The 12,998-nt window shown below is 49.7% G+C and overlaps 1 protein-coding gene across 2 annotated transcripts in view; it reads left to right on the plus strand.

Moving 5' to 3' along the window:
- The first annotated feature begins 6,692 nt into the window (after window positions 1-6,692).
- LOC133280874 (acid-sensing ion channel 2) overlaps window positions 6,693-12,998 on the plus strand; it is a 431,335-nt gene continuing 425,029 nt past the window's right edge. The window contains exon 1 of one of the 2 annotated variants that reach the window (XM_061475913.1): window positions 6,693-7,656. In XM_061475913.1, the coding sequence (XP_061331897.1) occupies window positions 7,093-7,656 (564 nt within the window). In that variant the 5' untranslated portion in view covers window positions 6,693-7,092. The remainder of the gene's footprint in view (window positions 7,657-12,998) is intronic. The other variant, XM_061475911.1, reaches the window with a different exon arrangement.

The raw sequence follows: 12,998 nt of genomic DNA on the forward strand, positions 1-12,998 counted from the left end.
TCATGTATTCTTTCCCCTCAGGAAGGACAAGGATTCAAAAAGGGCTTTGTTCTATCAGTGCAGGAACAGCTCCTCTCTGAACTGAATATAATCTTAGTGAAGAGGGACTACCATAACCTGGTCGGGATCCTATCGCTGCTGCTTCTCAGACAATTGAATAAATATTAAGTAACCCATCCAGTGCCCCTGAGGAGGGGAAACAATCAGGTCCGTTTAGCACACTAGGGAGCACAAAGTAAATGACCAATTTCCAGCCACCAGCAAACTTCAGCCCTTCCTTATCCACAGCTCTAGTTCTGTAATGAGAGCTCTAATGGTGTCAAGGGACACAGCCTTGGCTGTCCCCACAAAATACAGTGTTTTAGAGGCTTTATAATGCTTCTTTAAGTCAAGTCACTTCCTATCAGCTGCACTTCACCAGACCCCACTGAGGAGATCTCTGCTGATCTATGGAAATAGAAGTGAACAATTTAAGTCAAATGTAGTTGAAACTGGCTTAAAACAAGCTCTCCAGGGCTGGAATGGTCCCAGCTTCACACTTGTCCTTCAGTGCATCATCAGCTGACTTAACCCAAGCACCAGAGACATCTGGAGGGGCAGACGATGAGCACAACCCATGCAATGATGCTGGTTCAGCTCCTGGTTGTGCATCAGGGACTGAGCATCACTGCATCACTGGCATTGCCACTGTCTTGGGGAAGTGGATGGGTGTGCAGCCCCTGCGACAGCAGCCTTGGGCAGCTTCGTTATTGCACTCTAATTAATTCAAGCTGGGATTTGCTCCTGATACAAATGCAAATAGAAGGTTTCTACCTGATTGCTCTGCAGTCTATGAGGGCTGGGAAATCCTGCTGTGTCCTTGTGGCAGTTCATGGGCTTAGGGTTGGATTTGAAAGCTGCTTTGGACTGTTAAAGCTGAGTCCCAGGCTGAGCTCCAGGGGCAGAGTTGAGTCCTCTCTACGTAAAATATCCCACTTTGAGGCTGGAAATCTCCAAAGGATAAGCTTTTCCATGAGAGCGGCAACATCTTCTCCTCTTTTCTTGCAGGAGTATGTCAGTGGGGTAAATCCCTCTTTGCCTGACCTGCTCATTGTGCCAGACAGGTTTTGAGTTTCCTATCAATAGCACTGCCCTAAGGAAATGCTCCATCAGGATGGGGCATGCCCTGATTGGAGGTGTCCTTATCAGGACACCCCAAATAAGACAACGTCTTTGCGTGCTGGGTGTCTCTGCTCCCTTCTCAATCACTGGAGACTGGCGAGCCTGAATCAACTCATAGAAACATAGAATAGTTAGGGTTGGAAAGGACCTTAAGATCATCCAGTTCCAACCCCCTGCACTAAACCATGCCACCCAAGCCTCTGCCCAGCCTGGCCTTGAACACTGCCAGGGATGGAGCATTCACAACTTCCTTGGGCAACCCATTCCAGTGCCTCACCACCCTCACAGTAAAGAGTTTCCTCCTTATATCCAATCTAAACTTTCCCTATTAAAGTTTTAACCCGTCACTACAGTCCCTAATGAAGAGTCCCTCCCCAGTGTCCTTATAAGCCCCATTCATCCTGAAGCAGAACCTCTTATGGCACAAGCTTCCAGGGTGACCAACTGTTCCATGCTGAGGTCAAATAGGAATGGCACAGAGACATCCCTCCTGGGGAGCACCAAGGACTGTCTGTCCCATCTCACCTCCCAGCTCTGCTCTTTTGGCAGCAGGATAGCAATTATCTCTCAGATTGGTTTTTTCCTTGTTTTCTCAGTTCAGCCACTTGAGGAAGGACAATCAGGGTTGCTATAGTGATGAAAGGATGACTTCTTAATTTGTAGGATTCTTTCTCTTAATTATTCTGAGAATTGTAATCCCATGAAATGAGAATTCCCATTAGGAGCTGCACTGGCACTGAAAGAGAAGATTCAAAGAAAGAAAAGCTGATGAAGACATTTTGGGGCAAAAGGATGAAAAAATAGGTATTTTGGTGAATTTTCCTGGCTTGTTTCATGTGCCGACAAGAAGAAATGTGTTGCGTTATCCAGAAACAGAGGCCTGGAATAGGTCCTAAGCTTGAATTACCCATGAATAATTCAAAGTGCTTTCAGAGACTTCCTGAGGAATTAGATTATCCGGCAGAACTAACGCATCTAACTCAAAATTAAATTGTGTGAAGCTTGAGAGAGAACAAGTATGATTTCAAGGGCTATTGAAATGGGGAGGTGCCAAAGGAAAATGTCATTATTCCACTGCAGTTTTCATCCCCAAATCTATATGCCCAAGACACAGGACAGGAGCCCCATACCTCGAGTTTTGCACGGAATGAAAACCCACTGTGTCCTGCTCAGGGTTCTGCAGTGAAGTGATGGCACAGGAAGATGGAGCTGAGGCCCTGCAATCCCTGCAGCTCACTTTGCGCACTGAGCGGGTGCCATCCACACTAACATGAACATCCCCAAACCCTGGTTGAACCCTGCAGAGAGGGCTGACAAATCCAAGTTATTGCAGAGAAGTTGGGAATGTCAGAGCAAGTGGCTCCTATTGCTGGAAAACACCGCTGCAAACCCAACATTCCCTTTCTGTAATGAAATCTGTAGATGTAACTCAGTTTGTAGGCTCTGGCTGATTTGGGCTCTGAGTGATCTCTACACATCAAGGGGAGCTTCTGCCCCCCCATCACCAGCCAGATTTGGAGACTGGAGGCTCAGCTCTGCCACCACTGAGCTATTAATGTGCTATAGTGTTTCTGCAGGGAGAGGAGGAGGAGGAGGAAGGTATCCTGGAGCATCCTCTCTGCTACGGGGGGGTGCCAGGCATAGCTTCCCCTCAAAATAGTTCCTCCAATGGAAGATGCAGTTTTGCCTCTCTGTCAATATGATGTTTTTATCAGCAACTTTATTTGGAGGACGTGGGTATCATTTCATCCTCTTCCAACACCTTCCTTTAGAAAGTCTTCCCAACGTGCAGCTATATGAATATTTTTGGTTTTCTTTCAAGGAGACTTCTTTCTTTTCTCTCTTTCATTGCTTGCATTTGATACCCCATTATAAATCCAAGCATAATATTAAACACATTGAAAACCAATCAAAATCTCAGTTTTATATATGCATTAAAAGCCATTTAACTGAGCCAAAGCTACTTTGGAAGGGATTTAATTTCAGGGGAAACATCAGCGTTCAGCATTATCTTCCCATTTGAAAAGGCAGAGTTATTTAAGTAGCCGAGCTCTCTCTGCTAAGTGGAGCTCCGGCTCCCCAAGAGATTGAAGATACTGGCAATAAAGCAGGTAGGTGACATGAGAGTCCAAAAAGGTCAGGGAAAGGCTGAGAAATGGAGGGAGATTCATAGGACCACAATCATCTAAAACGAAGTCCTTCTTCCTGGTGTCATCGTTGTTGTCCCATTGCTCCCTGGCTTCCCCTTCTGGTGTCCTTGTTCTTTGCAAGGCCCAAGGTGAAGCAGCAGAAGCAGCATCCCGTGAAACTGATGGGAATGTTCTTCTGGTGCTCGTTGCAATGACAGTAGCACTCTAAAGCCGGGCCGGGGAAGATCAACAGCTCTCCTGGCCTGCAACCGTCCTTGCTTTCTCTTTTCTTCTCTTTCCCTAATCAAGCCCAGAGGGAAACATAAAGATCAATAAATTGGTAGAAAATGCATCCATTTCCATTGCTAAGGAGAGGGCTCTGGTGCAGGGTGCAGGAGACCCTGTGCTGAACCACGCAGGGGGGCCAAAGCATCTCCTTTTATTCTAAGATCAACCCATTGCTCTGCCTCTAAGGCCACTCCTGGCTTTCCCGCTGCAAACCCTCCCCTGGGACACGCTCAGGTGGGGATGTGGAAGCAGAGGGGGTCACACAGTCCCTTCCCTCCCCAAATAAGCCCGTTTCCCGCGTGTTTCAGGGCTGAGGTCCCTCATTCTGAGCAGTGCAGCCTTGGCTTAAGACACAAGAGGGCAGGCACAGGCTGTACTAACGGGAGAGAGCTCGGAATCCGCTCCCTGGGTGCCTCAGTGCTGCCCCCTCCATCACTTCATTTCTGTAAGGGGTGGGGGAATGGGATTTTCCTCCTAAGGGATGTATCTTCTGGCCCTGGCCAGCTCCTCTGTCCTTTCTGAAAGAGATTTGAAGCAGAGAGGTCTGTGAGGAGTATTCAGGGGCTGAGATTTGGCTACGAGCTCCCAAAGCAGCTCTTTCAACGCCCCCCCCCAGCGATGCCCTGCCATTCCCTGGGTGACCAGAGGAAGGGGAATGCTCCCTTAGCTGGGCTATGCTATCTCAGGGTCTTTCACAGGACCAGCCATGCTGCTTTATGCTTACCGTGAACATCTACCTGCAGAGAGGCTGCTTACATGGGTGGTGAGAGGTGGCAACAGCTCCTCCCATCCCTTACAGCCCATCTCCCCTATGGGTGTCATCACATAGTGCACCCCTAGGGACAACCAGAGCTGCTTGCCTTGGCTCCCAGGATACCGTGCCTGAGCCACAGGCACTCATTGGAGAGCATTTATGTCCCTGGTTTGTCCCCAAGCCCCATAGGCAGTGGAGCAGAGCCTGATGCCAGGCAGCACTGCTGGGCACAGCGCTTCTTCCTGCAGACTGCAGCCAAAGCTGTCTCCATAGTTAAATAATCAAAGGCAGCAGATGGTATATGGTATGAATTACAGACAACAGGATTGTAAAGACAGTGCATATGGTGAATAAATGAAAGCATCGACGTACCAGGCCAAATAATGCAGATGGGGAGAGAGGAGGGAGATTTGCAAATGGGTTGGTCATGGGTGGGAAAGGGAGCCCATTCCCATTTTGTTGAGGAAAATAGTCTTGTCCCTGGCTGTGGGGAGATGGTGAGCACAGGGGTAGACAGGCGGAGAAGTCCGGAGCTCAGGAACAAGGGTGCTGTGCCCACACTGTCCTAAACTGCTTTAATTCTGGTCCATGTGCTGATAGGGTCTGCTCAGTGCTGTCTTCTGCATCCCTCCTGGAAAGGGCATGCCAAGATGCAGGAGGTTTGTAAAGCTTCATCTTGGCTGAAGTTCTGCTTCATAAAGAAGGGGCACAGCTCTGTTCAGCCACAAATGGGCTTGCACTGCTCACAAGCCCTTTGTCCTCTCTTTGCCTCAGTTTATGTGGTATGAAACAGAGAAAGTAGCATTGTGCTGCCATACAGCAGTGCTGGGATCAGTAGCTCAGGCTGAGGGATACTGCCATAGGATAATCCATGCTGGGGGATGCCACAGCTGAGCTTGCCTTTGGCTATCAGGGCCCAATGTGGCTTTGGAGGTTGGAAAAGCGGAAACCATCTTATCCCTGGGTGAAAATCACCAGGGAATGGCCAGGGGACAAAGGAGTCAGGGGTTTACCAATGGATGTGAAGCACCTGAAGAGCTGATGGGGTCAAACCCTCTTTCAGGGTCTGCTCTCATGGTAACAGCATTGGGGGTATTAAATTCAATCACTGGGCTCATTTTGCCCCACATAACCTTTGGATTTGTTGTTAAGGTAACCTCATGGGTGGCTGAGATTCACTTGGCATTGCCCTGCAGACTGTGGCAGGCTCACTCTGTGCTTTGACCCTCTGCTCCTACCTCATCCAAGCTGGAAAAGTTGCTAGCATGGCCCTTGGCACCCTCCCCAGCTGTAGTGCTGGGTGCTGCACAGAGACTGAAACTGAGTTTTAATCCAGGATCTGAGCAAAAGCAGGTAGAAATACTGCTGTGCACTGAGACAGGATGGAGGGGAGCCACTCAGACGCCAGCACCTTTCATCTTTAGGCTGAATCCTGCTCATTCCCACCTCCTGCAGCGTCCACTAAGGATGCTTTCATGCACGGAGGCATCGCTACAGGATTTTGCAGCATCTCTTGGGTAGAAAATCTTTCCCACTTTGCCTCCGCTACCTCCTCCTTCCAAGCCTCCTGTCTGAACACACATCTGGATCTTCCCCAAATCACTGCTGTCTTTCAGCACCAAACAGGACATCTGGAGATCCTGCTGGCCAAAAGCCTTCCAAGTCCTCAGTGGGTTGAGCCCAGGGGCTGTAGGAGCTTTTTGGCTCAGCCCTTCTCCCCCTGGTCCCACTGAGGCACAGCCACCTCCAGCCTCAGGCGCCTCCTGCCTGGGGGTCTTGGATCGCATCCTCCTCTCCCTGCTCTCCCCTGGGCTCTCGCCCTGCTGCAGGGCTCTGGATCGATGCAGGACTCAGCGCTTCTCTGAGGTGAAGGGAAGCTCGGAGACAGACAGAGATGAGAGATGCTGCAGCCCCTCTCCTCCCGCTGCGTCTCCCCATTGAGCCTTGCCCTTGCTCATTTTCTGCTCTGACCTGCTGTGTGACAGAAGAGGCTTCATCTATTGCTCGGGTTGCGTGTATGTGTGTGCGTGGAGCCAGGCAGCAACTTCCCCCCCCCCTTTTCCTTTTCCTTTTCTTTTAGTGTTTCCTTTTCCCTCCTCCCTTTCCTTTCCTACTTCTGCTGAATTAGCTGCCCACCTTCCCCTGAGAGAAACAACACCGGCAGCGCAGGGTGAGTTTTGGGGTGGTATTTCTTGAAGCCCTGCCCAAAATGGAGGGGTGTGGAGGAGGAGAGATGCTTAAATCCAGCAGCTCGCATCCCAGGAGCACGGGGAGCATCACCCGACGGGTCTGAAAGCCCCAGTGCTCTGCAAGCAGCAGCATCCCTGGGCTTTCCGCACTAGTTAACAGGCTGCGAGCTGGCTTGTTTTAAGCTCGGTCTCTCACTTAATCTCATCTCCCTTTGGCGCGTGTGTGTGTCCATGTGTGTGTGTGTAGGGGGAGGACTCTGTTTCCATTGGTTCAGCTTTTGCTGCCCACCCACATCTCTTCCACATCACCTTGGTGTCTCCCTAAATAAAACGAGCCCTTCTTATCGCTCCGAGGAAATCAAGAGCGAGAGTTTGAATGGATTTGATGTAAATCTTTCCCCTTCTAAAGCTACTGCTGAGCTTGTGGGAGAAACTGGCAGCAGCCGGCCTGAGACTCTGCTGCTCTAAAAGGGTTTAATCACTTTTGAAAGGGGAAGGAAGAGATCTGGATCCCAGTTCCAGCCAAGGACTGACCCAAAAAGCAGTGCCAGGATTTAACCAACTATCCCTGATGGATCTGAAGGACAGCACCAGTGAGGGCAGCATGGGCAGCCTGCAGCCTTCCAGCATCCAGATTTTTGCCAATACCTCCACGCTCCATGGAATCCGTCACGTCTTTGTCTATGGGCCGGTGACCATCCGGCGCCTGCTCTGGACCTTGGCCTTTGTGGGCTCATTGGGTCTCCTCCTGGTTGAGAGTTCCGACCGGGTGGCTTTCTACTTCTCCTACCAGCATGTGACCAAAATGGACGAGGTTGTGGCAAACAGCCTGGTCTTCCCTGCTGTCACCATCTGTAACCTCAACGAGTTCCGCTTTTCCCGGCTCACCACCAATGACCTGTACCACGCTGGGGAGCTCTTGGCTCTGCTTGATGTCAACCTGCAGATCCCTAACCCGCACCTGGCTGACCCGGCTGTCTTAGCCATCCTCCAGGAAAAGGCCAACTTTAAGCAGTATAAGCCAAAAGTTTTCAACATGCAGGAGTTCCTGGCCCGGGTTGGCCATGACCTGAAGGATATGATGCTGTACTGCAAATTCAAAGGCCAGGAGTGCAGCCATGAGGACTTCAAAACTGTGAGTATGAGCAGACACTCTGCTTTCCTCTTCTCTGGGCGTGTGGATGGTGGTGGTGTGGTGTTGCAGGACCGGGACAGCACTGGAGGTCATTGGCCAACACGTGGTGTGACGAGTGGATGGTCCTTGCTGGGCTCTGGTGCAGCAGAGGAGGAAGAGGCAGCCTGTTGAGTTGAAGTTTGTTTGCTGGAGGGATTATGTGGGGCCAGCCCTGCAAGGTGCTTGCAGCAAGTCCAGCCTTCATCCTGCACAAGGTTCATGCTGCTTGGTGTCAGACCAGGGCATCAGATAGGTCGCTGTTAAGCATCAGAAGGGGCTTGGGGTTCTCTTGCTATGGCCAGTGAATACTACTCAGCTGAATGAAGGAGAGAGAGCTGGAAAGAGGCCAGCAAGAAAGGGAACTGTTGGGGGTGGTCTGAGTGATGTCCATTAGCCAGTTGTATTTCCCTAAGTGTCTTTAGCATTGCTGAAATCACGGAAGGGGGAAATATTCTGCTTGCTCCTGGTGGTCGTGGCTCATAAATCCTAGTGTGAATGGTGTGGGCAGCAGCTGGTGCCTTCCTGGTGCTGTGTCAGACAGAAGGAAGGGGTGGGGGGGGAAAGAAGGGAGAAAAGAAATCAGGCTCAGCTCTGATCCCTGTCTGCTCTCAGGCTGGTGGGGAGATGGAGCGAGCTGGGTAGCCGGAGGATCCTGAAGGAAGCAGATGCTGCTCCGTTTACAGCTCCTGAATGGCACAGTGGTGGCAGTGCAGGCTGGCCTGGGCAGTTTGGCTGCCAGGAAGTATCAGCTTCAAGTCAAAAACAACAAGCAGGTTGCCTGGAAGGAGTGATGCTCCCCATGTGCTGCTGGGGCAGGGCAGGGGCTGGGCATGGGGCTGCAGAGGGAGCTGGTGGTTTGAGTCATGTCCCAGCGGAGAAGCAGGCTGGGGGCTGAATTTGGCCGTACTTTGCTCTCAGACCATCCTGGCCAGTCTCTTTACACCAACTGAGCTGGCTGGGGGGGGTCAGTAATCCTTGGAGGCAGTAATGGTACAGCTTTCAGATGGTTGTTGCTCTGGGAGTGATGCTGCTTGTGCTGCTCACTGCTGTATGTCCTGCAGATAGGCAGGTGCTATAACAATTTTGTGATGGTCTGGTTGTCAGCAGGGTCTTTGTCTGGTTTTAGGAGAAGGGAATATTTTCTACCTGTGTTGCTTTGGGATCTCCAAGCAAATGAGTCCAACTGACTCCTGGTACAAAGTCACTGCCATCACCCAGACTGTGCCTTCTTTAAAGCAGGAACATAGACTTTTATGCCTCAGTTTTTTGCACTGATGCCTTGCCCATTTCAAACTGGATATCTTGGCAAACTCCTCCTTTGCTCCTGCTCCCTGAGCAGATCTGAGCAGAGTCTGGGTCATGAGAGTTGTAGGAAGGTAGCAAGAAAGTCGCTAGGAGAAGAGTTTGCTAAAGAAAAGCCATGTGTGACTGAGCCCGGAGAAGGGCATAGAAAAGGAGAAACATGCCAAAGTTCAGGGGATGGATGAGTTGGGGAGTAAGGACAGATCCCAACAGGATGGACAGACCTCCCCTAACTGTAGCGAGGGTGTGGGGAGAAGGAGTTATTCTGGGCTTCCCAGTAATGGAATAAACACCAACCAAAACCAAAAAGCCTCAAAGCCAGCAAGCAAACAGTGCATCTGTGGGACTCAAAAAGCAGGTCCTGTTCTCAGATATCTAAGACAGGAACAGGGAACAGGACCTGGCAGCCTCCCTGGGACACGGTGGGGTGTCATCTCCCTGACCATGTAGGTTTTCAAGGCAGCTGTTTGTGAAATCATGATGTATTGTTTGTCCATGGGGGATACTGTATTTTCCAGAACAAAACATTCCCTAATGCTAAATAAATCCTTGCTCTGCTAAAAGAGGTTAGGGCCAACTAGGAACAGATTGGATATTATGGACTGACAGTGCTTGTCGTTGTCAAAGTCCTGTGCAGATGCAGAAACAGTGCAGTGGAATACTCCAGCCCATTCTGCCAAACAGATGCTAGATAATCCAGAAGACAACATCTTCCCTGTATTGCCTTCTGTGCCTTTCTAACAGAGGAAGGTGCTTCTGTCTCACTGAGTCCAGGTTATGGGGATGCAGGGAGCAGCACTCAAAAGGGACACAGCAGCCCTGCTTTCCTTCCAGACTTTACCTCTCAGTGAATAAAAGTCAGCAAAAAGTGTCTGCTTGAAGGATGAGTTGGTCTTTCTACAGGGAGAAAGCTGTAAAGGTCTTTGAACTGCCTCCAGGCTGAATGAGAACCTCATGTCCCAGATGAATTTTGCATTTAATCACCAACAACCTGTTTGAACTGCACAGCGGCTCTGTGACAGCCCATCCATTCTGCTGCATCACCGGTTGGGAACAGAAGCATCCTCACCGGAACCTGCTTTCTTTCCTGTCAGGAAACAGAGGCTGTAAATCCCAAAGCAGTTTTGTAAGACGTCTTCATAGCAAAGAGCTCCTGCTCTCTTTCTGTTCTCCCCAAATTCACGCAGCTGGGAGCAGAAGATGCAGTACTTTTGCTGCATCCAAGCAGATAACTGCTCTAAGGCACTGCTAAAGAACTCAGTGCAGTATTGCCAGTTGTTAGTGCATCAGCAGTGCCTTTTGATGCTCAGGGTGTGTGTTGTGTGCACTGTGGCCCTGAATAAAGCACACGTTGCTTCTGCTGCATGGGAAAGCAGAAGCTGTAATGACAGTGCCTTGGCACTTTGAAAACGTGACTTCACCCTCCTTCCTCCTCCACTTGGTTGTTTCAATTCTCCGTCACTGCTTTAATAACAGGATTTGAGCTGTGCTTTCTTTACATTCTCTGTTCCTTCTCCCCAGGAAAAGGTCTAATGCCTCTCAGACAACATTTCCCCATGTTACGATCTGCCCAGAGGACTGAGTCCCCCTAAGCTTTTCTGCAGAGATACATCCAAAGGGAACAGCAAGGACGTAGCAGAGTATGTGCTGATCCCTGAGCTGGCATTGCAATGCACTGAGCAGCAGATAAGATTATGCGGGCCTCTGCTGTAGGCAAAGCAATGAAGAATAGCAAATTGGCAAAACATGCTTTGACAAATCCATTCCCTTGGAGTATTTGGAGGAGGGAAGCCTGATAACAGCAGCAGTCAAGGAAAACCCCTCCTTTTCCCCTGCATCCCTCCTCCCAGGAGGTCTTGGTTGAAAATGACCTCACAGATGGCATTTTTCTGGAGGAGCTGTGCCCATGCTGCTCGACGTGACATTAAGGTCTTCCCATCCTACTGCTGCTGAGCATGGGAAAGCAGCAGCTCGTCTGCACTGCTGTGATTTTCTGGGTATCCCAGGGGGTGTTCCTGGGCCTCTTGGTGTGGCTCACACGTGGTTCTTTGATGTTCCAAAATGGAATGAACTGGGTCATGGCAGGGGAGCCTTGCAGGAGATTTTTGCATGGGGCAACAGGGTAGAAAAGTCTGTGCAACTGTGTCCATGGGGCAAACACAGAATGACTGATGGATTGATGTGGGAGTAAAGACCACGAACATGAGTAGCAGGGAATGGGCTATCTCAGTCCCACCATGCTGAGAAAATGAGCCCCAGTGCCCAAGCTCTGTAAGATCTATTCAGGCAGTGGCGCTGGGGCTGTGAGTGGTTCTGGTGTGTGAGCATGTTTTCCAGCTGGGTCATTCACTAAATGGGATCTTTAGTGTGTGCTTCCTCTTACACCCTATTCATTTCAGAGGTAACACGGTAACTTGTGTCTGCTATGCCTTCAATGCCAGATGTCTATTTATTTTCAGTGGCCATGACAATAGAAGGGTATAACTCATTTATTTTCAATACACATCCTTACTGTCAGACAGTGTCCGCACAATGGGGCGTATCTCATGTGAATAGTTCTATTCTGAGGCACAAGTTTCTGTCAATCTTTCTCCATGCATATGTTTTCTCCCATTCTTTCCAGTGTACCCATGAGGCTAGTATTTAGTAAATAGCTTCTGCTTTTTAGCCTCACTAGCACATTCTCATTTCCTGTTATATAACATCCACTTTCCTACAGAAAGCAATCAGGATGGTGGCTGCTTCATTCAGAATAAACATTCCTTCTTCCTGTTTCGTATGTTTTTACCTGGAAAGTCATTACTTTTCCCAAAGTTTACTCCAGAGTCTGAGATGCCAGAATGAGATCTGCACTTCTGGGCTTCCTTTTACACAAGCTGATAGCTCTTCCATTAGGAAGCACAATCTTTGTGCAGCCTTCCTAGTCTGCATTACAACATCTTGAGTTTGCAAGTGCTGTTGAGTGTCAGTGCATGGGCACAGACACAGGAGGGAGGGCAGGGTTATCGTGTTGCTGTTGGTGGTGTCTTGTTGGGCATCTAAATCGAGGTGGATTGTTCTTGGGTCACATCTCTGGCTGACATGCAAACCATGCCCTTGAGACATGCAGATTCTCATTCTATCCAACGTTTATCTGGACTGCATTTCTCTGTTCCTTGAGCATTTAGGCATAAAATGAGCTGTAAAATGAGTGTTTTGTTCTGGTTGGAGCTGTTTCTTGGCCAGGCACACTCCTCTCTAGGAGTTTGAGATGGGAGACACTCTAAAGATCAGAGATATCTCAGAAAGAAACATAGCCCAAGCGCAACTGGAGGTCAGGTTTTGAGTGCAAAGGGAGATGAAGCAATGGGGAGCGCCCTGGAGAAGGAAAGACAAAGCACTTCTGTACATAAAACCCAGCTGTGGGCTCAGCCTTCCCTTGCCCCTGGCCTTGGCTGTGCATCTGGCTGCTCGTTTGAAGGAGAGCAAGGACCACCCTTGTCTTCTAAGCGATTCCCATTTATCACAGCCACTTATCAAGAGGCCAGATGAGAGCTCTTCGTCCATGCCATCTGTATCAAACAGCATCTGGAGGTGAAGCAAAATGCAGAAACAGGCAGGAATCGAAACCAGTGGTCAAGAAATGAAACAATCATCAAATCATGGAATAGTTAGGGTTGGAAAGGACCTTAAGATCATCAAGTTCCAACTCACCTGCCATGGGCAGGGACACCTCACACTAAACCATGGCACCCAAGGCTCTGTCCAAGCTGGCCTTGAACACTGCCAGGGATGGAGCACTCAAAACCTCCCTGGGCAACCCATTCCGGTGCCTCACCACCCTCACAGGAAAGAATTTCCTCCTTAGATCCAATCTAAACTTCCCCTGTTTAAGTTTTAACCCGTTACCCCTTGTCCTGTCACTACAGTCCCTAATGAAGAGTCCCTCTCCAGCATCCCTATAGCCCCCCTTCAGATACTGGAAGCTGCTATGAGGTCTCCACGCAGCTTCTCTTCTCCAG

Source organism: Pezoporus flaviventris, unplaced genomic scaffold (assembly GCF_033815535.1).
Source record: "Pezoporus flaviventris isolate CSIRO_AGI_PZ_B2104156 unplaced genomic scaffold, CSIRO_AGI_Pfla_v1 ptg000091l, whole genome shotgun sequence".
Lineage (NCBI taxonomy): Eukaryota > Metazoa > Chordata > Aves > Psittaciformes > Psittacidae > Pezoporus > Pezoporus flaviventris.